The sequence below is a fragment of the Labrus mixtus genome, chromosome 18 (genome assembly GCF_963584025.1).
Source record: "Labrus mixtus chromosome 18, fLabMix1.1, whole genome shotgun sequence".
In the NCBI taxonomy this organism is placed as follows: domain Eukaryota; kingdom Metazoa; phylum Chordata; class Actinopteri; order Labriformes; family Labridae; genus Labrus; species Labrus mixtus.
The window spans coordinates 19592031-19617819 of NC_083629.1; the positions used below are offsets into that span (position 1 = coordinate 19592031).

Genomic DNA, 25789 nt, shown 5'->3' on the forward strand with positions numbered 1-25789 from the left:
GAAGTTATGCCAACCTAAACCTAAATTTTGGAAGTGTAGATACCGTGTAATTTTCTATTATTGTATTTTTTTTAATTTAACTGACGTAAATATGTTTGATTTTTAACTTCTATTTTTATTTTTAATAATTATATTCCTGTTTCCTGTTTTCTTGAGCTGCTGTAATGCAAAAATTTGCCCCATGGGGGATCAATAAAGTTTATCTTTATATTTAAATCGTAGCCAGTATCAATCAATCAATCAAACTTTATTTATATAGCTCCTTTCAGAAAAATTAAATTGCAGTTCAAAGTGCTTAACAAGAGTGCAGAAAAGTTGTTGACAAAAAGTAGTTTATAAAATCATTGATAAAATCATTGAGAGACTAATGCACACCAATAAGAATTTAAAAAAAAAAGTATAAAAATGAAATAAAATAAAATACGGCACATAAAAGCAACAAGATATTAAAATAAATACATGAGAAAAAAAATATTTAAAATTGTCGTAGGATAAAAAAAGACAATACAGTAATGTTAAGATTTGAATTGATATAAAACACGATATAAAAGCCAGACTGAATAAATGAGTTTTATCATGTATCATGTATAACCACTATTTGGAAGCTCCACAGATTTTATTCTGAAATCCCATTCAGCTTGTTTCCGCTCACATGTCAGTGAACTCTACCGGAGGTAAAGTCCTGCACACAGACAAGCTACGGTTTACGCGCCCTTCACACTTTGTCCAATGAGCGCTACGGAAGCCGCGAGGTTCCGAGTCCAGAGGGTTTGGTTTCTACGACGTTCCGCTTCCTCCCATGAGAAGCAAGGCTCCACCTCCCCAGCCTCAGCTAAAGACCGGACAGAGAGAAGTTGTGAAAGGAAGCAGTCGGAATAAAGTACATGTGTTAAAATACAACATCGTATTTTTCCTTTTCATCCCCGGGGGGAAGTTTGTGACACCTCAGCGTTGAATCTTACCGAAGAGAAAAATCCGCAGAGACGGGGCGGAGTTTCGGAAGTTTGTCTGGAGTAGGCTACGGCTGATAGCCTACTTTTTGGGTTGACAACAACCGGTGAGTTTAATTTGCTCATTCAATTAGACTTAAATACAAATTACCTATTTTTTTTAAATAGTTAATAACTTCTTCTAGTTTCGCTTTTCGTATAGTAGCCGAAGATTAACTGCAGCATCTTCCTCCATAGTTTTTTTGAGGAGACACTTTCCCTGTCTCTTTCAGAGGATACAATTAAATCACAACAGGCAAACAGCTCCAGATTCTGGTGTTGGTGGGATTTGTGGCTTTCTTTCTTTCACTCAGCAGCAACCAGTGCTTGTCTACAGGGACTTTATGCCATTGTAATAACATGTGATCATCGACTGTGTAGCCTGCAGTCAAGGCATGACCCAAATTAGGCCTCAATTGTCCAGTGAACAGAAATATCTCCGTTATTATAATCCATCTAATGTTTCTGTCGTGTAGAAGTGTTTAGAAATGTAACCTTAATCTTAAAACTTTGATTATAATTATCTAATCCCTGCATGCAGAACCTTCTTGTACACTTAATTTGTAATCTTGGCACCCTGGATGAGATTCTCAAAACCTTTTAGGACCCTCATGTTAGGAAGGTAGAAGATGCAGTTCATCATTACAGTGTTGATTGAACCAAATACGCTTTTTTTTATTTTTTTTATTTGTCAATTTTATTTCATTCAAAAACAACAATAAAGTTAAGAAAAACAAACAAACAAACATAAAATCTCAAATTTTGAATGAAAAGGAGCAGAAAGAAGATTAATCTTATAACATCTGCCCCTCTTTTACAAAACATTAATTAAAACAAAACAGAACACTTAATTCAAAACAATTTAAATTAAATTAAATTGGCTGCAGGCAAACACAGCTACTGGCAGCCCCCCTGTAAGTCCTCCTTACCAATTCATTATGCACAAAGTATATCACAATACATTTTTATTACAGCATCACGATAAAAAAAAAAAAAACAGTATCTCACTGACATATTTCCACAACAAACTGGCTTTCATTTTTTTCTTTTAAATATCATATTTGATTTTGATTCTTTAGTTTCTCTGTTGAGATTGTTCCATAAACCGTATTCAGACTCTGAATAACACATAAGCGAAAACAATCTGAGATTTGTTGAATGCACAGTGCGTCAAAGCAATTGGTTGCACTTGATCTTTTAGTCAGGGGGTTTCAAAGCAAGGTTGTAGTAATCATTTATTTCGGTCGCAAGAAAAAAACATCTCGACCGAAAAAAGGTGTAGGCTGAAGCTTTATCTTATTACGCCTACCCTTATTACAAATCATATTATTTAAGACACTACTAGTTTGGTTACAAAAACAAAACATAAGAATTTCTTTCAAAACAAAACAAGGTTCTCAAAGCAATTTGAATACCATGTAAATCAACCACATACACTTCAATTATTAAGACTGTTTGCTGTTGGTCTATTACATACAACCCCCATCAAAGCTGCACCATTTGGAAAAAGTTCAAATGGGGTCCCGCAGGTATCACTGAACCGGTCATCCACGCTCCCAACATGGCAGACTGTGCCTCCAGACTTGTATTTTCCTACCAGGTCCGGGTGGCAACAGGGACGTTTTGACACCGAGGTTGGCGATTTGATTCATGAAAATGTTGACACAGAGGTGGAGGCAGCTGCTTGAATAACAGGATAAGGTGTTCAGTGTAGGCGTGCAGCTGGGCAGTGTGTTTACTCTTCAATCACTGCCAGACCTATAATCAGTGAGACGGTTGTGAGCGCAGACAGTGTAGTGTAGTTTTTACTGTGTGTGTGTGTGTGTGTGTGTGTGTGTGTGTGTGTGTGTATTTACGTGTTGGTCTCAGTGAATGAATGAAGGTAAAGGTGTGTGGAGAGAGAGTGTGCGCGTGCATGTTTGCGTGCGTTTTGGCTTCATCACTCCTTCCAGGAAGTCCTCCACTATATTTCCTTTTATAGAAGCTGAATACAAAAGGCCTTGCTGTCCACTTCCTGTAAACAGCTTCGCGGCTGTGTTTGCTGCGCTCTGATTGGGCAGCTCGGCCCTGTGACCCCTTCTGGAGCTTGGGGAGTTCCAGGATGAGGAAGTGGGCTTCCCTTGGTGGCCGCCAGCCACAGGGAATAGAAAGTACTCTGATGCAGCAAGAGAGCAAAGAATGAGGAATAGAAATTAGGAAGGACAGATGGATGGTAGAAGGGAGGCTTTGTGAATTGAGAACAGATGACAGATGCAGTTGGACGCCATCTGGATGTAAAATAGTCTGTGTGTGTGGTTACCAATATTAGAGCCAGGAAGGGGAAGGAAATGAGCAGTTTGTAGCTTGAAGTCATCCGCATCAGTGGAGCTGTAACAGTTCATAAATCAGTACGTAGATTGACAGAAAATCAACTTGCGGATTATCATTTTCAATAATTGATTTCTAAGATGAAAAGTTTGCTCATTCAAAGACACTGAAACCTGAGGATTTGCTTCCTTACTCTTAACTCTTACTCTTTTTTTCAGATGGGCTAAAACGTTCCATTTGAATGTCCCATTACTGTGTCTAAGTAAGCTACTGATACCAAAACATATCTATTTATTTCCTTATTTTGAACCATATCAAGTTTTCTGTACAACATCCTTCTTTTTTTAAAAAATCAATTTCACTAAATCAATGCCATGATTCAAACCCACTTATTAGATTTCAGACAGCTTGAGGGGGGGGGGGGGGGGGGGGGGGGGGGAGTGCAGTATGATCCAAAGAAACCTGACATGCTTCAGTATTTAAAATAGTTGTGTCGGGGAGATTGTCTTATTCTTACATCTAGCCGATTTAAAGCAACATTATGTGTCCAGCCGACAAATAAAAGTCCATCACTTCTTCTCTGGTTGGCTCTTGTTTGGTTCCAATCAACTCCTGGTGGTCCACTCCGGATTATAAATGAAGACCAGTCAAGACCACCACTGATGGGCTATTTTTTTCCACGTCATTACTGAGATTAGAAGGCACCCCTAAAAGAACAAATCATTTCAATTCATTCATAATTTGATTGTTACCCCCCCCCCCCCCACAGATTTTTCTGTGATATTTGTGGTCTTGGTCTTGCCTCGGTCTCTGAGCAGTACGGTCTCGGGTATGTCTTGGTCTCGGTCAGTGTGGTCATGACTACAACACTAAGAAGGTCACATCAACTAAGTGGATTACCTCCTCTGCCGTTAGCTAAAAGAAAAGAGAGTGTGTGTGTGTGTGTAAGACAAGACAACGACGTCACACCTGCTGCTTGATTTCATTTGATTACTTTTTTTTATAATGTTTACAGTTTGACACCTATGTTTACCCATTCAACTTAATTTAATCATTATAATTATGAGACAGCAGATTTGCCAGGTAAGTCAGATTGTACAGTCACTTGTTGACTTGAGAGGATTTCCCTCAGAAGACCAATGACAGATGACGCATCAATGTGGGCTATAGGGCAAAGAATCCAGATTAAAAAGGCTAAGTAAGCACGTTTCCCATTTTTTACCTGTCGATTTGCTCCCACTTGTGTTCAGTTTATATCCGCGACGTGCCATGCTTTCAACCACGGCGTTTTTGCTCTCTTCTTTCCCCCAGAAGGAGAGCATCGCTGGCATGGTGAATGAGTTTTTGGTCCCTGAATGCACCACGCTGGTGCAGCGGAAACAATACATGTAATGTTTTAATCGCAACGCAATCACATTGGACTAAAAGCTCATTGTCTTAGAACAAGAAGAGAAAACCTGTAAAGGGAACATTTTCCTCTCTCACTTTCAACATGCCAGCAGGTAAATGAAACTCAAGAGGATATTATCACACTACTACTCACCCCTCTACTTTTGCCAAATTGTTGTCTAAGAAGGTCACACTTTCAGATAATGCATGATGCAGTGGAAACAGTTACTGCAAGTTTTCCACTGAGTCAATCGATCAATATTTATTTGTGCAGCATTAATTCATGACAAGTGTTATCTCAAGACACCAAACAAAAAGAGCAGGGATAGTCTGTACTGTTTGTTTTTATTACTGACTCAGACCCAACATTAATCCACCGTGAGCAAAACACTTGGCAACATTTAGCAAGTAACGGTGGCTGAGGAAAAAACGTCCTGAAGCCTGAAACAGAACCAGAATCATGTTGACCAGCGCTCCCCAAAAAAATGGATCCACTGCAGGTCTCTGCCAAGTATCATCTAAGAATTGCATGACTAGTAAAACCTTTGGAGTCAATGAGTAACTTGCATGATCTAGATTTTCTGCTGATACGTTGGAAAATCAACGCAGCAGGATCAGGGAGTGTTTAGTTATGCAAACACACACATGCCTGTAGCCCGCGGTGCTGAAGTGTGCACCTGCCTGCTGCCCTCATTGTCTCTCCGCTGCACTCAGACGTCTTAGCTCTAAGCTACGCTAAAGATGTTCAACAAGTGCTCACAATGGAGCCCCTGTTGGCGAAGAGGTGTGTGTGTGTGTGTGTGTGTGTGTGTGTGTGTGTGTGTGTGTGTGTGTGTGTGTGTGTGTGTGTGTGTGTGTGTGTGTGTGTGTGTGTGTGTGTGTGTGTGTGTGTGTGTGTGTGTGTGTGTGTGTGTGTGTGTGTGTGTGTGTGTGTGTGTGTGTGTGTGTGTGTGTGTGTGTGTGTGTGTGTGTGTGTGTGTGTGTGTGTGTGTGTGTGTGTGTGTGTGTGTGTGTGTGTGTGTGTGTGTGTGTGTGTGTGTGTGTGTGTGTGTGTGTGTGTGTTAGGGCAGGGAATGTATGTATGAGACTTGGCCTGCTTGAGGAGGAGCTTTGTGTGTGTGTGTGTGTGTGTGTGTGTGTGTGTGTGTGTGTGTGTGTGTGATGAACAGGAGGACACGCCTGCAGCTATGGAATTCCTACTAAGAGACAACTTGTCTCAGCCTGGCCTGCCTGCACCCAACACTTAGTCCAACACACACACACACACACACACACACACACACACACACACACAGGCTTTGAAAATGCACATTAACGCCGGACCGGGTCTAATTTTATCCTGCCAGGGCAAGAATACACTTGTCCCATCCAACATCGCGGAGGAATGAGGCAGCCTGCTAAGACCTGCCCTGAGAAGGCAGAACAGAGAGAAGGAGACTTAAAGAATCAGTGAGAGCTACGTTTGATGAGCGCTCGAGAAACCACAGCTGGATTTACTGGCGTGGGATTTGAAGTCTTCATTGATTTCCTGGTCTTCTGTGAGACGCAGAAGAAGAAACAAACGGGTAGGTACTTTGCAGCTTGTATGAGAGCATCGAGGTTGACATTTTGAGACGTAAAGAGAGCTTGAGCAAACTCTCATTTTCTGTCGGTGGATTAGCTCATTGGGTTGTGTTTGTTTTGTTAAATCTGACTCATGCTAGACGCTAAAATGTTGAACTTTTGAAAAGTTAAGATGTTGAAAGCTAATGCAGCTAACCAACAGACGTCCAGTGATTACATCTTAGTGCATGATGGAGTTTTAGTATCCATCCTAAAGTGTTGAAAAACAAGTTAAATGAAAGTTTGATAAATGAAAAAAAACGATGCAGGGAGGAGGAGGAGGAATAACTTCCCCTTTGGTCAGGTTCGTGCTGATGTGTCTTCAGCTTGTGGCCTGGGGACGCTGCAACTACACGGGACGAGTTGTTTGCAGATGACTTTTGCGTTAACCTCACAAGCCTCAACGCGTGTGCTGGTAAACACATGACTCTATCTCAGAATATTCTCAGGTTCTGAGAGTCGTTCATCGGTTCTGTGTTGTGCTTGTTCTCTTCGAGGTGAGCAAGGTCAGCTGAGCTTCTGCAGGAGAGCAGGTTTCATGTGTGAATTAGAGGTCACAGGCATGCCTATGTACCTGAGCCACCACCGCTGTCATCTGGGTTTTATACGCGCTGTGTCATCGCAGACAGACACAGGAAGTGAGGAAACCTTTTGTTTGCTTCCTTTTTCCTGTCTGTGATGTCACACACAAAAATAAGTCTGCAGTTTAGAGTCAATGGCACTGCTCGCTCTGCAAGACTGAAAGCGGTGTTGTGGTTGAGGGTTTTTTAGCTCTTGTGCGTGTGTGTGTGTGTGCACGTGTGTGTGTCTGTATAAAAGTGTGTGCCTGTGTCTGTAATCTCTGTTTTTACCATATTAGGGTAATGGATGATGTGTGGCAGTGGTGAAGCCATTTTTCAAATCAAGAATAGTGCAGAAATGTTTGAATCCTTTTTGTGAGCAGAATCCCGGCATTTCAAAAAATCAAATGAAGTAAAAAGAAGAAGAAGAATTATTCAAATCAAGAAACAGCAAAAAAAAAAAAAAAAAAAAGCGTTCTTTCTTTCTTACCGTATGTTGCTATATCGTAACTAGAGCCCGACCGATAAATCGACCAGCTGACGATATCGGCCCGATATTGGCATATCCAGTGACTATCGTATCGGCTACTTTTATCACAGATAAACACCGATATTAATAGATTTATTCACCAGTTTGAGTATCTTTGTATTACACTGGCGCTTCTCTTCGACCAGCAGAGGGCGCTTTATGGATTACAACAAGCATCATCACTCTCCAGAGTGTCAAGCGGTGACGCCCGCACATGCACTGTTACTTTCCAGTTGAGTGACAGTCTTGTCTTCGTTGTTTATCTTTTCCAAAAGTGTTTGATAACTGCGTTTGAGGGATCAATGCAGTACATGTTTGTATCTATACCTATCTCTCTCTACAGATCAAAGATGGATCTCAGAAAGATATCGGCTGATATATGTGTATCAGATTTTTTTCTCTCCCTTACATCGTTATCGGAAATCCCATCTCGATCGGGCCCTAATCATAACATGTAATTATTTGGTATTTAACACTGATGCATCCATAACTTAGTCAAACAGCAGCGTTACATGTTAAATAGTTTTGTAATTTAGCGCATGGTTTCCAATTTCTGGGATAGTCTGCCTTAAACTTTATTCATTTTTTCTCTCTTTTTATTGAAATATTTGGTATTATTTAAAATCTTTGGGCTTTGGATGTTATTAATTTGGAATTCTTTGAGAAATTGAGATCTAAAATCTTTTTTTTTATCACTAATCAAACAATCAACGTATCACATATCTGAATAATATCTGCTGTGTTCACACATGCAGCTCGCCTGAACATTTTGACACGTTTCAGGTTTTGTGAAATGTGACTGTGAATTCTTAGCGCAGTAGGCGAGTACCAGACATTTGAACTGGATTCAGACAGTCTCCTGGTGCCAGTGCAGGAATCTGACGGGCTGTGTAGTTTAGCTTTCGTTGAAGTTTTCAGACAAATGTTAAGGTGCAAGAGATGCATCATTTAGTAGAAAAGTTGTGGAGGAGAATTATGAAGTATGAACTGAAGATGCTAAAGTCAAGCACGAGCACTTAAAAATTGCTCTTAGGTTCAGCTTTGACTGTCCACTATATAATGTTTCTAAGGTTTTACACTCACCAACTCAGTTCTTAATGAGCTTGCAGCTTTTTCACTCGTGGAAAATGTCCTGAAATTGTGGAACGCTGCATGCAGGCAGGCACACAACCCGATGAATTTTTAATCACAACTGTATCCAGACTTTTTCCGCCCCAACCCCCCTCCTGAAAATTCTGCAGGAACTCTGGCCGAGCCAATGTGTGAATGTAGCAGAAATGATCAGGAAAATTCACAGCAAGCGAGTGGACAAGGGGGCGCTCGGTCATGAAGCGCCCAATAACACTTTGCATTGATATGATGGGAAAAACTATCATAGTAGTGTCGGACTCAGTTTCTCCACCCGTCACCTTTAATAAACATAACACTGTGACTTCTGGGAAGTCCTTTTAAAGTCATGCCTTGTCTCCTGAGACACCCCACCCCCCCGCCTCCCGCCAAAAATGTCCTACAGAGAAAACCTCTGAATGTATCTGGAAGAGCAACATTAGGACGATTTTAGGGTCAAGCTGTTCATTTTTAGGGTGCATGTGTGAATAAGGCTGTACTGAGCCTTTACTCCTCCCTCTCTCTCTCTCGCTCTCTCTCTCTCTCTCCCCCTCTCTGCATCCTTTCCTTCCTCATTCATTGGTAACACTAAACGAGACTCAACACGTCACTTTTGCCCGTTCAGCGTTGCTTCCTGTTCACACTCTCTGTTCCCTTCTCTACAACACTCAGTGCTTCTCCACAGGGTCTGGCATGGATTTATTCTAAGGTCTGTGAGTTCTTTCTTGATTTGGCATTCACTGCTATCGCTCCCTGTGTAGTGTAGGCTAAGCTTTACTTTGTTTACAGCAACTTCTCTCTGGCTTCTCGGGCTAACTCAAAGCTTAAACGCGCATTGTGAAATGCACAAAAACAGGAAGAAGCTGTGAACAAGTATGGCAGCATTCATTTTACTTGTATGCATTTTATTTTGTGTGTGTGTGTGTGTGTTCAGGTGTAAGTGTGAGTAGATGTGTGACAGCGGAGTGTGTGAGGACAAGCCCCCCGCCCCCCCTGTTAGGATGAGCAGCCAAGGAGGAGGAACCAAAGACTCCCAATCAGCAAATCACAGCTCTCGGCCGCTGCCGTCTGTACCAGAGGAGAGGAAGTCCAGAAACAAGATCATATCCATGTTTGCATCTGAGAAAGGTGAGAGACTGAAAGAACTGCGCTCATGTTCGTGGCCGCGCATCAGGAGAGAAAGCACATTCGCTGCAGTGCATGACCAACAAACAGACCCTTGACCTTTTATTTCCAGGGGGCAGGAAGAAGGACCGGGACAAGGACAGACCTGAGATCTCGTCCCCGTCAGACTTTGAACACACCATCCATGTTGGTTTTGATGCTGTCACTGGAGAGTTCACTGTAAGTACTCATTTGAATCCCTGAGATTGTGTGTGTGTAAAGTCTTCAGATAGTAGTTCCTGCTTCTAAACGTTGCACCCAAGCGACAACCTCCAGCGATGGAAAGGGAAGCCAATGCAGAAGTGCAGCTGGTTAGCTAAGCTTTGCATAAAGACTGGAAATAGAAAACGACATCCATCATCAGATTTTGCCAAAGATTTCTGCATTTTTTCTCACCACTGGTAACTCTTGCTAAATGTTGCTAAAGTGCTACGCTCATGATGCAATAATGTTTGCAATAAAGCAAAGAGTAAGGTCTTTTACCTGCTTTTTAGATAACATTGTTATGAGTTGACGCTATACAAATAAAGATTGATTGATTGATTTATCGTATAGATAACAGAATCACATCAGTGTAATCATCTCATTCTTCTAAAGCGAGCAAAGCACATTCCCCAAACTGTTGGACCACTCTTTTACAGTGTGCCTTCTCGACTTCAATACGTGGGTAATGGTCTTGCATTAACATGCAATGTAAATCTCTATTTAGTGAACTCTTACATAATAACTCGCCTACCTTTTTAACTGTTGAATGACTAGAGGTAACTTCTTCCTCTGGAGATACTGATTTAAGTAAAAAGTGATTAAAGATTGTGAGTTTGAGCTCTCGTTGTGCCATAAGATTATTGCAGCTGTTGTTGTACTATTGAAGGGCAAAGGCATCTTGAGCACAGAGTATGTATGTGATTCAGAAGATTCTTTCATATAAGCGGCTTTTCTCAGAACACTTCCGACAGTCGCACAGAGAGACCTGAGGATTTTATTTAGTCTGTTATCTGTGCAATCATCATTGATGGACTATCAGTTATTTGAATTCAGTTTCCGCACATTGTTTTATGGACAGATGTTGCTCTAAAAGCTTTTCATTGACGTGTGTGTGTTGGTTTTTGTTTTTCTATAGGGTATGCCGGAGCAGTGGGCCCGCCTCCTTCAGACCTCTAACATCAGCAAATCAGAACAGAAGCAGAATCCCCAGGCCGTCCTCGACATCCTCAAGTTCTACGACTCCACCAGTGGAAAACAGAAATACCTCAGCTTTTCCGCTTCAGGTCAGTTTCTACAGATTCGGCTGTAAAGTCTCCCGTTACCTAGCACTTATTTTCAACCGTGCAATCTAAATCTAAACCGATCGACAACTTGTGCAACGACTCAGGTTTGCAGTACTGATAGTAAACTGGATAAAGATCGTTTCCATCGAGATTACTGTCTCTATTTTATTCCCGTTTGAATTTAGATATCTATATTTTTTACTGTTATATTGTCTTTAAGTAGTTTCTCATTCTGAGTCTAATTAAAAATAAGTCCATCTTTTAAAAAGCACAGACTCACACTTCTGTCGTTTCCATCGTCTCAGATAAAGACTCGCAGTCGGTGAGTTGCTCCTCTTTCATTCTGCATTCATAACAGTTATATGACTTCATTCAGCTTGACTCTGGCTGCCATGTTGTTTAATATGTGTAAATATTCCCGTTGTTGCAGCAAGGCAAGCAGGGTACAGGGACTTCTCCGTCAGGTGGCAAGGATGGAGACGATGATGATGATGAAGACGCACCACCTCCGATTGTCGCACCCCGGCCTGAACACACAAAATCAGTGGGTCAAGATAAAATGATGAATATATATTGTTGTTGATTTTTGTAAATGAGAGCGTACTGAAAACATTTCTCCTTAGAATGACTCTAAAACAGTTTTTCTGTGCTAAAGCCCATTCAGTTGTGACTTAGAGTCTTTATAGCTGAAAAGTCAGTTATTTTTCTACTTTCCAAATATTATAAGACTATAAATAAGAAGGGCAATATTCCTATTTTATTTTATTTTTTTGTCTTTCCTGTGTTGTGTCAGGTGTACACCAGGTCGGTGATCGACCCGATCCCAGCTCCAGAAGGAGACGCCGCCTCTAAGGCAGCTGACAAGAAGAAAAAGGGGGGAGGCAAGATGACCGACGAGGAGATTATGGAGAAACTAAGTATGTTATACAACACTGGAAATGATAACATCGCTGGTAGAGCTTTTTTTTTTTTAAATGTATTTTTGGCTGCAGCAGCACTGACTACACTCATTTCCTTTGTGACTCCTAGGAACTATTGTCAGTATTGGAGATCCGAAGAAGAAATACACTCGCTATGACAAGATCGGCCAGGGGTGAGTCAGAATTCAGGAGAATGCAAAGATTTAAAAAAAAAATCTGCAGGATTTCCGATGTGTGTGTTTGACCGGAAATCCAAACGTAACCAAGTATTTGTTGTGTAAGATTGACAATAGATTAAGAGTTCCAGTTACAGAAAATAGAAAAAGCCTGTTATTTGACCTCTTTCTGTTTTTCACATTCAGGGCCTCTGGTACAGTCTACACAGCCATTGATGTCGCCACAGGACAAGAGGTGAGGATAAGTCTCTGCCATTATAAAAACACATTCAAGTGTATGTTTAACTTGATGAGGACGTTTGACTGAACTGCTGATAAAAGTCAACAAACATCAACAAATAGAGGATTTCCTGGCATAAATGTAATGTTTGTCATTTATTATAAAATGATCATTATTCTGGCGATGTTTTTTTTTCTTTCAAACTCCTCGGCTCATGTTATTGATTTACAATTCCTGATAAAAGTATGTCATTAAAGAGAAGAAATAAATCCAGGCAGGATATAAATCATGTCAGTCTCTTTAAATCACCAGTTTAAAGCTCCTGTGAGGATTTTTTTCTGGTCATGAAACAGACTGATAAAAATACTGAAGCCTCTTAATGACCTACAAATGCAAACATGATCACCAGCATCAAGATTGCCGATTTCCATACAGTTACTTTTCAACTGCTGCCACGGTGTAGGTGTCAGACAAAGCAGTCAACAGCACGTTGCCATGACAACGATTCTCAATGAGTGATTCTTTTTGACTGTTTAAAATAAGCAGGATGAAATGAAATTTTTGTGAAAAAACACCGCTTATACATGTACATGGCAAAAATCAGCACAGCGATAAGAGGCACTGCTCTGTCCACAGGGGGGCGCTAAAGTGACATGATTTAATTAAATGTAGATATTTTTGGTATCTTGCTTCCAGGTTTTGCATAACAGGAGACAGACTTTGGGATTGACCAGCATCGATCTCCAAGCCTTGTTCTAACTTATCCTAATCAATGTTTAACCACAAAACAGATCCGTAACTCGACATTTTAGCACCACAAGTACCTTTATGAACTCGCTGCACTGCTGATCCTGATATATTACTGTCATCAGACATCTAAAACTCAGACTGTTGCACGACAGTTTTGTGGAAGCTTTGATTCAGTCTGTAAAAAGATGTCTTTGTTTTGTTTTTAAGTTATATTTTTGGACCTTTTTTGCCATTATTAGAAAGGACAGCTGAAGAGAGACAGGACATTTTGGGAGGAGAGAGAGGGGGGTGACATGCAGCAAAGGGACGTGGTCAGATTCAAACCCCCGGCCACTGAGCCCAGGACTATAGCCTCTATACATGGGGCGCATGGCATAACGGCTAGGCTATCCAGCGCCCCGATATCTTTGTTCTAAGACATTGTTTCCTCGGAAACTTAAGAAGAGATTTAGAAGACATGATGATCTGATGTGTTTTTGAACAGATTTATTCATTTTTATTTCTCTTCTACAGTGAGCCAACGCTACTATCATGCTGCCAGCAAGTTGATTAGTTGTACTTTGCATTACCCTGATAACTTGCTGGTGTTTGCTGGACCACATTTAAAAATGATTTGGTGTTCTGCATTACAGGTGGCCATCAAACAGATCAACTTGCAGAAGCAGCCAAAGAAAGAGCTCATAATCAACGAGATCCTGGTCATGAAGGAGATGAAGAACCCAAATATTGTCAACTTTGTAGACAGGTAACACAGAACCTCACATAAAACAATACGCAATCTAATGTCGCCAACTGTGAGCAGGGAGCGTCATGGACGTGTTTTTGTGTGTTTTTTTTTTTTTTTTTAAGTTTCCTCGTTGGAGACGAGCTTTTCGTGGTGATGGAGTATCTGGCTGGTGGATCTCTGACCGATGTTGTGACGGAGACGTGCATGGATGAGGCTCAGATCGCTGCAGTCTGCAGAGAGGTAAGAGTCTTTTCAGACAACTCGGATTTAAAAACTTTATATCACCTATCACAGCATCCTCATGTGTGCATTTAAGGACTCAGTGGATTCATCCTGTATCTATGAAGCAACTCAGACAAAGCAAAAATGACTTCTTAATTCAGATTACCCTACTGGAACTTAATTTGTACATCATTGAGGACTTCCAAAATTTGTTGTATGTCGTCTCCAAATTGTGTAAGATTTTTTCATTTTTTCTATGAGCAAAAGCAAAGCGAGTTTATTTACACGGTCACTGTCTTTGGGGACATGAATCTGTTATTTTTGCACAACACTGCTACCTACTGGTGTATGAAATAGTGTGAATGAGTGGGCATGAGTGTGTCGGATGCTTATATGCGTTTGGGATTCTTATCCTTCCCCCCCTCTCTGCGTCCAGGTGCTGCAGGCTCTGGAGTTTCTTCATGCTAACCAGGTCATCCACAGAGACATCAAGAGTGACAACGTCTTGCTTGGGATGGATGGATCAGTCAAGCTCAGTAAGTGTTGTGTTGCATATTTTTGACTGAGTAGCACATGTTTTTTTCAATGTGTATATTCACATTCAATCAGTTTGAAATCAATCTAAAAACATATTCCTTTTCTCTCTTTGCAGCTGATTTCGGCTTCTGTGCCCAGATCACCCCGGAGCAGAGCAAACGCAGCACAATGGTGGGGACGCCGTACTGGATGGCTCCAGAGGTCGTGACCAGGAAGGCTTATGGACCCAAAGTCGACATTTGGTCTCTGGGGATCATGGCCATAGAGATGGTGGAGGGGGAGCCGCCGTATCTCAATGAGAACCCTCTCAGAGTGAGTGTCAAAAACTTTACAATTCTACTACAATTCAACAATTCACTTAGCAGACGCTTTTATCCAAAGCGACGTACATCAGAGAGTAAGAACAACACAAGCAAGGATCTAGAAAAAAAAGGGAACAATGTCAGTAAGAGCAAACGATCAGCTTTGAGTCCGATTGGACACACAGGTGCTGACAGGAAGTGACCAGAGGCAAAACAAAACAGTTTCTCTTTGAATTCTTTGTGATATATTTTAGATTGCTTGTTTTTTTCTGAACAGTCTACATGATGTAAAAACAGATTAACAGATACACCCCATTTTTAATGGACACATTTCAGATTAGTATTTAATTTCTTATCAAACTCTTGGCCTGCAGCAAACAAATGTACGTCCCAAGTGTAGCTACTTTTTCTTTCCTTCCTGGAGGAATTACTTTGAAAACCAGCATTCAGGTCATATTAGTAAATGAGAGCATGATGATTTTAAACAATCCAGAGTCAATGCTGTCCATATTTTACTGACTCTGTCTTTGTGTGTTGATCTTTAGGCTTTATATTTAATCGCCACCAATGGGACTCCTGAGCTGCAGAGTCCAGAGAAGCTGTCTCCGGTCTTCAGGTCCTTCCTGTCACGCTGCCTGGAGATGGACGTGGAGAAACGAGGATCAGGCAGAGAACTGCTGCAGGTAGACGAGTCTCACACGCTGCCTGTAGAAACTGCCTATATATAAAAAAAAAAAAAAACTAAATCAGGGATGCAAGATAGCAAATAGCCCTATTCAGACTGCTGTTTCAAACTGCGATGTTTACGCCCCTTGTGACCTTTCACCTTCAATCTGAATGTCTCGGAGGCATAATTGGGGGACCAAGTGATCCCCCCTCTGTACTGTCTTCAGAGGTAGTAACAGAGGCATTACAGAGACGAGATGGTTCAACAGGGGGAGCACTGCGCTGTGTGTGTGTGTGTGTGTGTGTGTGTGTGTGTGTGTGTGTGTGTGTGTGTGTGTGTGTGTGTGTGTGTGTGTGTGTGTGTGTGTGTGTGTGTGTGTGTGTGTGTGTGTGTGTGTGTGTGTGTGTGTGTGTGTGTGTGTGTGTGTGTGTGTGTGTGTGTGTGTGTGTGTGTGTGTGTGTGTGTGTGTGTGTGTGTGTGTGTGTGTGTGTGTGTGTGTGTGTGTGTGTGTGTGTGTGTGTGTGTGTGTGTGTGTGTGTGTGTGTGTGTGGAGTTCCCTCTGTGCCGTCCTACCACAACGCTGAAAGGCAATGTGAAGGGACACAAATATTACACCGTCGCAGAATCAATATGAATGTACAAAGAGGTGATGACGGCTGAGCTTAGTTACGGCACTTTTGTGGGAGAAAAAAAAAGCTGTCTGAAAAGAGCTGATGACTGATGTGTAGGTAAGAACGTCAAACCTACTTTTTTTTTATCTTCATATTTCACATGTGCACATCTTGTCTGTCTCTCTGTCCGCAGCACCCCTTCCTGAAGCTAGCCAAGCCTCTTTCCAGCCTCACCCCGCTCATCCTGGCAGCCAAGGAGGCCATGAGGAGCAACCGCTAAAGCTCACTCTCATAGGACTATAAGAGCTGAAGCCAATGACAGCCGCATCCGCCAAACCAGCAAGACCGTCAGCAACCTGCAAGGGATGGGAATTTTTTCAAAAGCCACAAACTCTGTCTCCTCTTTTCTCTTTGATTCTTTTTTTTTTTTTACTGATGCCAGATTTATTTTGACCTTTGTGCCTTTTTCTCAACCTGCATACGACCATTCTGTGTTTTCTATTTGTCGCAGCCAGAGCACACCGGAACTGGTTACTGCAGTATGTCTATCAAGTACACAGGATCACCGTTTCAAAGATTCAAATCTATTTTTTAACACATTTAAAGCTGTAGAGAAGGGTTTAAATGAACGTACTGAATATCTCCACGGTGATTAGAAGTCAGAGAAGTAAAATATGAAACAGGAGAGCAAGGGACCAATAGAATTAGATTAAGGTTTGACATTATAAAGTAGATAGGGCGTTTATGTTAGGGCTATTTTAGATATTATGTGACTCAGATCTACAGGGTTGAGGTTATTTATCGCAGAGCATCAATCTCACTTGGTATTTCAAAGATGGCAGTTCAATCAGCGTGCAATTTCTCTTCCTGTATTGCAGTCAATGGTTATTTAAAGTAATAAAAAGATGAGAAAATGAGGGACTAATAGTGCAACCTGGCTTCAAAACTGGACATAAGTGCGTTAGATAATATAAAATAAATATTAGGTGTTTTCAGACCAAACAGATCTGGGGACTTTTTGAAGAGGAACTATCCACCAGGGAGTTCCCGAAGAACTACACAACGGGGGGTGATTTCTTTTTCGCTGGCATGAGTACCTACCAACTCTGAAGCAGGAGCCAAACAGGTTCCTCTGAATGCTTCATCGTTCCTGAGTTGCGAAATCCAACAGTTCCTAGAACTATGTAAAAGTTCCTGCGGTCCAATAACATCTATTGAAACGTTCTAAAGTTTGAACATCAGACATCTTGATCAAAAGAGGATAGTGAGGACTTTGAATTTTCTCGCGTGCAGAGACTGTCACCTTTGCGGCTGGATGCCATGAACACACACACATGCGCTCACACACACACATCAGGCAGGGTCCTGTGGTTTTAAAACATGAATCAAATAACTATGCTGTGCAAATACTGTGCTGTACTACGGCCTAGCATGGGGCAGTGCAGTCTTTGTGTGGTGGAAAAAAAAGCCATACCAGCGTCTTTGTTTGACACTGACTGAAGAATATATCTTCTGCAGTTAGTTGGATTATTTTGTTCTCATGTTAGATACCCTAGTCCAATCGATTTTCTGGTGGCAGCTTTGGGTTTTTACCAGGCGTCAAAATACACCATCATTGAGCTGACTCAGACTCTATAAACTTTAATCAAACTCTCTATGCAGGCACTTCTACAAAGCATGCAAAAAAAAAACCCACCTGAACACACAAAGCAACGTTTCTGTCACTTTGGTGTGTGTCCTCCAGATGTCGTGTTATCCAGCATTTTTCTTATTTGCATTGCACGCTTTACTGTATATGTGTTGGTGCAAGAACAATACAAATAATGTATGACAATGTCTCAATGTGCTAAACTGGAGGATGACTTTGCATTATTTTTGTATATTATGTATTGGTGATATCCTGTTTTTTTTTTTTTTTTTTTAATGGCTTTAAAAAGAAAGTATGTAAATCATTTTTTTTATGTGTAACTAACAACAGAAGAAAGATTATTTTTTTCCACTTTTGTATTGAACAATTAAATTCTCAGTGGAATTATGGACTCATATCCATAAAATGCCAAAATAAACCTTTAAAAAAAAAAAACAGAGCCATAACTGTTATACTCGAGCCACTCATGGAGTGTTTTGGATCGATCTTTAGTTAAGAGTACCAGATTGGATTGGTTTTTACCTCATTACCAGCGTGTTAGAGGAACATCACAAACTTTTTTTAATCTGACTCATGATGCAGTAAAACCCACCGGCATGGTACTCAACAGGTGTTTTTAAAATAGGAATATACTGTTCTCTGTTTTTTTTTTTACCACAACGGGCATCATTTCTTATCTGAGTGATCGAAGAGTTGAATGTGTTGTTGTTCATCATGGAACCAACAACTCTCCATGTTGAATAAAATCCAGAAGGGATGTAAATTATTAATAAAGGTGGACTTAAATTGGCTTGGTGTCTGGATCGCTCAATGGGACTTCTGGAGAGAAGAGGGGCCAAGGAGTCGCTGGGCTTCTCGGCTGGAGCTAATTCATTAATTAATTACATTTGTCTATGAGTCAATTCAGAATCTATAAAAAGATGCAAAAGGATAAAGAAAATTACCATAAAGAGAAAAAAGAACTGCAGTGAAAAAAAGGCCGCAAAGACTTTAATTATAGAGACATAAAATGTTTACGTTTTTAGGACTTTGTAAGGGGTCAAAAGTGACCCAAAAACATTTCTGTTCCCTTGTCTCTCTGACTTAATGTTCATGTCTCGCGTTGGTTTTTGTTTCCTAATCGTTAACATTCAATAAGCGTTCCTTTAAAATATATATGTATTCATGATGGGTCTTTAGTTCATATCTGACCCGCTGTATCCAAAATGTGAGAGAGAGAGAGAGAGAAATGAGTCATATTGTAGTGACTATAGTTAACGATGTTGCCTGGTTGCCATCTTGGGTTTTTATCACTCTTCACTCTCAATTTTTATTTGTATAAAGCGAATTCATAACAAATGTTGTCTCATGACACTTTCTAAACGTGCAGGTAAAAGACCTTATTCTTTGTTATAGTATCACCGCTTGTGTCTGTTGTACGACAGTGCCACCTAGTGGTTTGAAGTAGCATTCATCAATGACTGAACACAACACATAAAAACCTGATAAAAACACAAGTGAGGAGGTAAAACGAAGACAGGACATTTCACCGTGTGGCCTGTTGTTGAGTTGTATAACTCTCAGATTGAAGTTAAATCTACTGCAGTGTGGAGTATCTGTTTACTCATCCTATGTCTTAAGAAACATCCCTCCACTGGTTGAACATGATTTCTGAGATCCATACTGTAGTAGCTTGATATTGGAGAGGAAATGCCCCTAATATCACTACACAACTCTTCGCACTTGAATTACATTACCTCAATTTGATGAGAACTGTAATGCTGAAGAAGACAGAAATAAAGGGAGAGAGACGAGGGATGTATGCAGGCCAAAACACCATGCCACCAGCACCCCTCAAAAATGGACATGTTTATTTGTTTAATTTTCTCGTCAAAAATATCAATTTACACTTAATATATGCAACGTTGGCGTGGCAAATCCAGAAAAACATCTCGTTTTGAGATATTACAGGAAAAAAAGAGGCCTGAATTGCTCGTCTTTTTGTAGAAAATAAAATAAAAATAGCAGCCAGTGAAGCAAGCGAACAAAAACACAGACAAGGAAAACTCGACTTGCTGCAATTGAAGCTTTTATACACTAATTACAACACAAGGCTTATGATTTGCTTGTGATATCTTGAAACAGGATGTCTATCTGGACTTGTCAGGAGGATGTGATTTATATTAAGCTTAATGAAATAGAGATAAAGAATAGAATGAGACAAATACACTTGATAACATTTGAATGTGTGCAGAGCATGAAGCACTTTACTTTCAGCTTCTCTTGACTGGTTTCGGATGACATCACATTACACCTATTTTCACTGCAGTATCTCAGCTGCCAGATTTGATGCCGAACACGCTGCGCTCCTCGGGGTGACTGTCTGACACTCCCTCCACCTTTTCCTTTTCATTAGCCCGCTTGTCGCTCTTAGCGCTTTCACACTTCTCTCTTCCTCACAGCAACTCCCTCGTTCTGGAAACCTCTCAAATCTACAGTGTGGGTAATTTATAACCACAACACCGTGTAGGGAACCGTCTCTCTGCACGCTTGCACAGGGTTGTTTCTTTTAAATTAAAACAGCAAATTATGTCACTTCTTTCCATTTTTTTTACAAACATGCTTCCAGGAGGCCTTTTTGAACTGTCCTTTGGAGCTGCATTGTCACAATTTAGAATATTTAAATAAAGGAAAAGAACCTATTTGCAGGACTCACAAAAAAATGATTTAATTAAACAAAATGATCAACAAAGCTCACTAGTTCAGGAGTCCAAAGATTCATGAATGTCAAACCAAAAGCACAAGGGGGAAAAACACAAGGAGAAGCTAAAGGAAATATCCAATTAAAAAAGCGAAACAGGGACACGGGGACGTTGACATACGACGACCTGACACAGAAGGGACAGAACGCAGAGAATAAATAAGGGGAAATCAATGCCAGTTGTGACAGACAAGACAAGCGAAACTAATGGGCAATCAAAGTGGAGGGAAAACACACACAGAGAGGAAGTAAAAACAAGCCAATCCACGCTTGTTTTTATCCCGGCTGAAGAGATTATTTATTTATTTGTGTTTTTAAATTGATCAAATTCGGTGAGTCTTCTACCTCCTTTATGCCCCCGACTGGTGGAAAATGTATTATTTTACTTTTTTTCCCTCAGTGTTTTAGTAGTTTTACATAGTTGTGGTGTCCCTTGTTTAATCTGTTTTGTAATCTTTGTGTCATGATGGATGGTAGTCTAGCTGGCTGAAAACAAATCTACCTACCTAATAAAGTAACCTGAACCTGAACTGGAGACAAGAACTACAAAATAAAACAGGAAACACTAAAGACCACCACTAAACTCAAGAATATTACATTACAGTCTTTCCCCATTGTATACACACACAAAAAGGAACTATGCACACATTTCTGTAAACACGACTCCAAACTGCTAAACCCTGAGCACAATCCTATTGGTCTCACTTGAAAATAATTCTGGTAAATGGTAAATGGACTTGAGCGAATATAGCGCTTTTCTAGTTTTCTGAATACCCATAGCCCTTTTACATCGTAGGTCACACCTACACATTCACACACTGATGGTAGAGACTGCTATGTACAGTGACCATCAAGAGTAACTTATTCCATTCATACACATTCATATGCTGCTGACGAAGCAGCGGGAGCAACCTGGGGTTCAAATTTGGATTAAGAATGGGGCGGCTGTGAGTCTTGCCCAAGGACACACTGGGGATCGAACTCCCGACCTTCCGGTTGAGAGACGACCGACTCCAACTGAGCCGCAGCCGCCCCATTCTAAATCCAAATTTGGCAAATCTCTGAACACAATTTTCATCTTATAGCAGACTTTTTTTTGCACCCAGTAACACTGGCCTTCAAAATGCAACACCCTGATTACCAATAAGTCTCAATCATGTTGCTCCTGTGCAAAGTCAATTAGAAGAATACTTCAATCAATGGAAACCCTTAAAAAAAATGTATTGGAGTTTACAGAAAAGCACATAGAAGACTTAAAGAGAAAGAAACTCTCTGGTGTGATGAGACAGTACTTTTTAGACTCATTTCTAACATCAAGTGTAGGGGAGCCAGATTCATATTTTCTGTTTGGAGATTAACCATCTTTTCTCTGACTCCCTTAATCTATTCATCCATTTCTGAGATCCATCCTGGAGCTACAGGTATCACACGCTACACTACACATTGTATTGCATGTGATTGTCTATACATGAAACTTTGACACCAAGGTGGAAGAACACCTGGGACATGCAGATCAACTTCCTCTTGTTGAGTTTGTTATTCACAGTGTGTCAGTGAGGTGTTGATTGAGATCCGAGGCTTTATTTATATTGTGGTGTCAAAGAACATGGATGTTTTTAAAATAAGTTTTTATTCGACTACTTTTGGTAACACAGACTTCTGCTTGTGATGGGGACAAAATCAAATCAGACAAATTCTTTCTAAGGCACAAAAATGCTTATTTTCCTGACAGGAATAACCTTACAGTTGTTTGTATATTTATGTTGTGTTATTCATGTATATATAATTACGTATGTGGATTCCGAATCACACATTTATAAGTATTTATTTCCTATAAATGTCTAACATGTTTGTTTTCACTGATCTGCATTGAAATCCTCTTCCATAAAAAAATGTCTCCCTCCTGAATTTCTCGTTTCATCAGTAAAAAGAATAGTGAACAACACAGTAATGAGAAATACTGAACGCAAACAAAAGATAATGAAATCCCCGGCCCCTCTGTCAAGTGGAGGACAGAGAGATAGTGAGACAGACAAAAGACAGATAGAGGAGATGGGTGGAGGACGATTCCACCTTGAAGGAAAACAAATTCACACAGACAGACACACAAAAACACACATGGACAAAAACACACTCACATAAGGCCTGGCACACACACACACACACACACACACACACACATACGCACGTAAACACGCCTTTTCTATTACAGTGCACACAATTTATAGCTGTGCCTTTACTGACCTGCCCCCCCCCCCTGATTAATTACTTTTGTGATGCCGTCAGCTGTATTTTTTTTTTTCTTGGGTGTCATGCACACTTTGCCGCACGTGACTGCTGCTCCGAGCTACACACGCACCCACGGACATCTTGGACTCCAGCATCCTGGGAGTCACTTACATAATAAATTCTGTCACTTAATTACCTCAAAGCTGCAGAAGCAGTTTCACAAAGGTACTACATGTAAACATTTGGCTAAAGGTTTGATGAGTGATAGGAGGATGAATATAATCTACGTGTGCAGAGAAACAATGCTTTGATGACATCTAGGTTTGAAAAGATTGAGTTAGTAGAAAAGCATATTTTGCAGTGTCCTTGTTTGACTTTTGTTCGTCCTTATAATACACTCAGTGGACTCACAACTGGAAATCAAGATATTGCATATAGCTTATTAAATAGTCATTTTCAAAAAGATTTCTTCAAACGGCTGAGATGTTGAGATCATAAATTAAACTACTGAAGAATATTTTCCCAATTTTTCATTAAGGCTGCAATAAGAGTTTTTAATGCTGCAGCTACCAGAATGAACGACATCTACAAGAGATTTAATTTCAAAGTCTGGATACACAAGGAAGGCAATTATATTAAGCCAGAAAATAATGAAAAAAGAGGCCTGCAGCAAATGTATTCCCAAACACACACAAAAAAACATAACAACAATAAGTGACCTTTTTTCTATAAGAGGTGCTTTGTAATCAAGTAATTGGTTAAAGGTCTAGAGCTAAATATTATCGGCGTATCATTGCCTGTTCTCATATGCAATTAAATATAAATAAATACAAAAAAAATCCTTAAAAAAAAGTATACATTATGTCATTATCGGGTTGTTAAATCTGTTGCTAGAAAAAAAAAAAGGTTGTTTTTGATGTTTAACTATTGGATTTTAAAAAAAAGGAAACCATAAACAGGCTTCTTATTGACTTGTTGATTAGGATTTTCCTACGCCTTGTGTTCACCACAACCTCAAAAAACACAGATAAACATGAGTTAAGAGTTCATTTCCGGGGCGCTGGAAGGCCAGGTGGTTGTGTCACGGAGGAGGCTGTAGTCCTCAGGGTGGCCGTCCAGGTTTTGACCCGGACCTGCAGCTCGTCATTCCCCGCTCTCTCAGCCCTGTTTCTGACTCTATCAACTGTGCTATCAACAGAAGAACAAAAGCCCCAATACAAATATGAAAAATTAATGAATTTTCCGAAATATAGGCCTATTGGATGTCTAAAAAATAATTTTCCAATTCCAAAGATGGTGGTGTTAGTTTGTAGAATTAATTGCTATAGATTTGGTCTGAATTTGGTTACTAATAAGAAAAGTTATCTTTATTTAGCGCAACCGAAACCTATGAAAGTACGTCTTGCTATACGGGTCCTTATGAATGCTCTGAAGAAATAAACAAAATGTCCTTTTTTTCAAGGTAGGAAATCTTGACCTGTCACACTGCAAAAGCACAATCCTTTCTTTCAAATGACGACAGAATCCCATTAAGCTTCTTCAGATTTAGGGTCACGCTTTCATGGCTCGTCATCTTTAATGTTATTACTGCTGTGACACATGTATATGATGGCTTTAATTTTCTCACGTCATTTATAGCAATGACTTTGAAATGTATAGTCCTTCTAATGTACACCACAGATATGGAGAAAAAATTAACATAGTATGCTAATGCAGTCATTCGTATGACAATTACAACCTTTTACATTTCTCATGTCATGTTTATTATCTGATAAAAAGGCACTCACTACATTTAATGTGATCGGTTCATAAAATAAACTGTACACAACACATCGTCACAGGTCATGGTCAAGGTCATGGTAATGGTTCATACTCTTTATGTCAGGTACAACAAATGTTTGTGTGTGGATCTGCTTTAGAAATGCATGCAAAGCACGCTCGGGATACAGTAAATGATTCTGTAAAAGTAGTTGTTACAGTAGGTAGTATAACGCCATTGATGCTTTCACACTTGCACAAAACTCCTGAACACCTCCTGAAGATTTCAGGGTGAGCTTCATGTTTGAACACAAACGGACACATTTTTCGATCCGACTTCACCCAGAATTAGTGTAATCTCCATACATGTAATAAAACTGCTTTATTACGTTTTCTGGTTGCCAATTGGTTCTTCTCTGCTAATTTTTTGGCATTGTATATGTGTCAAACTGCACATAGCATTGATATAAAGGGTAAAATTGTCATTGTAGCGTCAGGCTGTTGCTTTTTGCCACTTCAACGTAATTCTTTTAACTTGTATTTTGCATCCTGAGACCCTCCCCCCCTCCTGTTCAACAGGGAGGGGGGGGGGGGGGGGGGGGGGGGTCTCCTGTTGGGAGGTGCATGTGTGAACAACTAACTCAGGAAGATTTCAGGGGCAGTCCACTTGACATTTTCTAGTAAACAGGAGTACAGTACAGATGTGAAAACGGTAAATGACTGTAAATTGTCACTGGATTGAAAACAGAAATGTCGGTGAGTACAACCGTAGGAACAAAAGCCTATTTCAGTGTGAAAGATGATTCATGATAGAAAATGTTTAAAAAAAGAAGTTATAGAAAAGTAAACATGACATAATATCACTTAATATTCATATTTTACAGTTCAGTTGGAAGTTCAACTCAAGTGCTTGGCTTTTATAAAAAAAAGGAGTAAACATAGATGCGAACATGCTCGGTGAGTACAAAAATCAACAGCATCACATTCATTAATTCAAAAAAATATTTAGGATGTGTCATTACATTTGTGATAAAGTTTTGTATAAAAGTGTTTTAATTTCGCTGACAATCGCATGGCCAAAGGTGATTAAACGTGTGTCTGTCAGGTGTATTCCACGTCACTGTTCTTCAAAAAGAAAAATAAGAAAAAGGTGGCGATCATTTCAGAAATATATATATATATATTTTTTATACCCAAATCAACAAAAAAAAAAAGCTTCAAATCAAGCTTTAAAGTATTTTTTATGTCAATGAAATGCTTTGGTTGTATTTTATAACCATGCACAATCCAGGTGAATAGTCTGTTTTCACAAGCTCTAACTGTAGTGTGTAGTATATATACCCGAAGGCTATATTTTCAAAGTCATA

At 40.1% G+C, this 25789-nt stretch overlaps 1 protein-coding gene across 3 annotated transcripts; it reads left to right on the top strand.

Annotated features, from left to right (window-relative positions):
* Window positions 1-804: 804 nt before the first annotated feature.
* LOC132992876 (serine/threonine-protein kinase PAK 2-like) lies at window positions 805-18485 on the top strand. Of its 3 annotated transcripts, none has more exons than XM_061062431.1 (15): window positions 805-1057; window positions 9418-9611; window positions 9721-9827; window positions 10768-10915; window positions 11221-11237; window positions 11346-11459; window positions 11709-11832; window positions 11945-12008; window positions 12198-12246; window positions 13614-13726; window positions 13831-13948; window positions 14367-14466; window positions 14583-14779; window positions 15315-15452; window positions 16241-18485. In XM_061062431.1, exons 2-15 carry the CDS (start codon window positions 9434-9436, stop codon window positions 16325-16327), a joined length of 1554 nt encoding a protein of 517 aa, XP_060918414.1. In that variant the 5' UTR covers window positions 805-1057; window positions 9418-9433; the 3' UTR covers window positions 16328-18485. The 3 variants fall into 3 exon arrangements, with proteins under 3 accessions (XP_060918414.1, XP_060918415.1, XP_060918417.1); XM_061062432.1 differs by lacking the exon at window positions 805-1057 and adding an exon at window positions 5850-6250; XM_061062434.1 differs by lacking the exon at window positions 805-1057 and adding an exon at window positions 8986-9192.
* Window positions 18486-25789: the final 7304 nt, after the last annotated feature.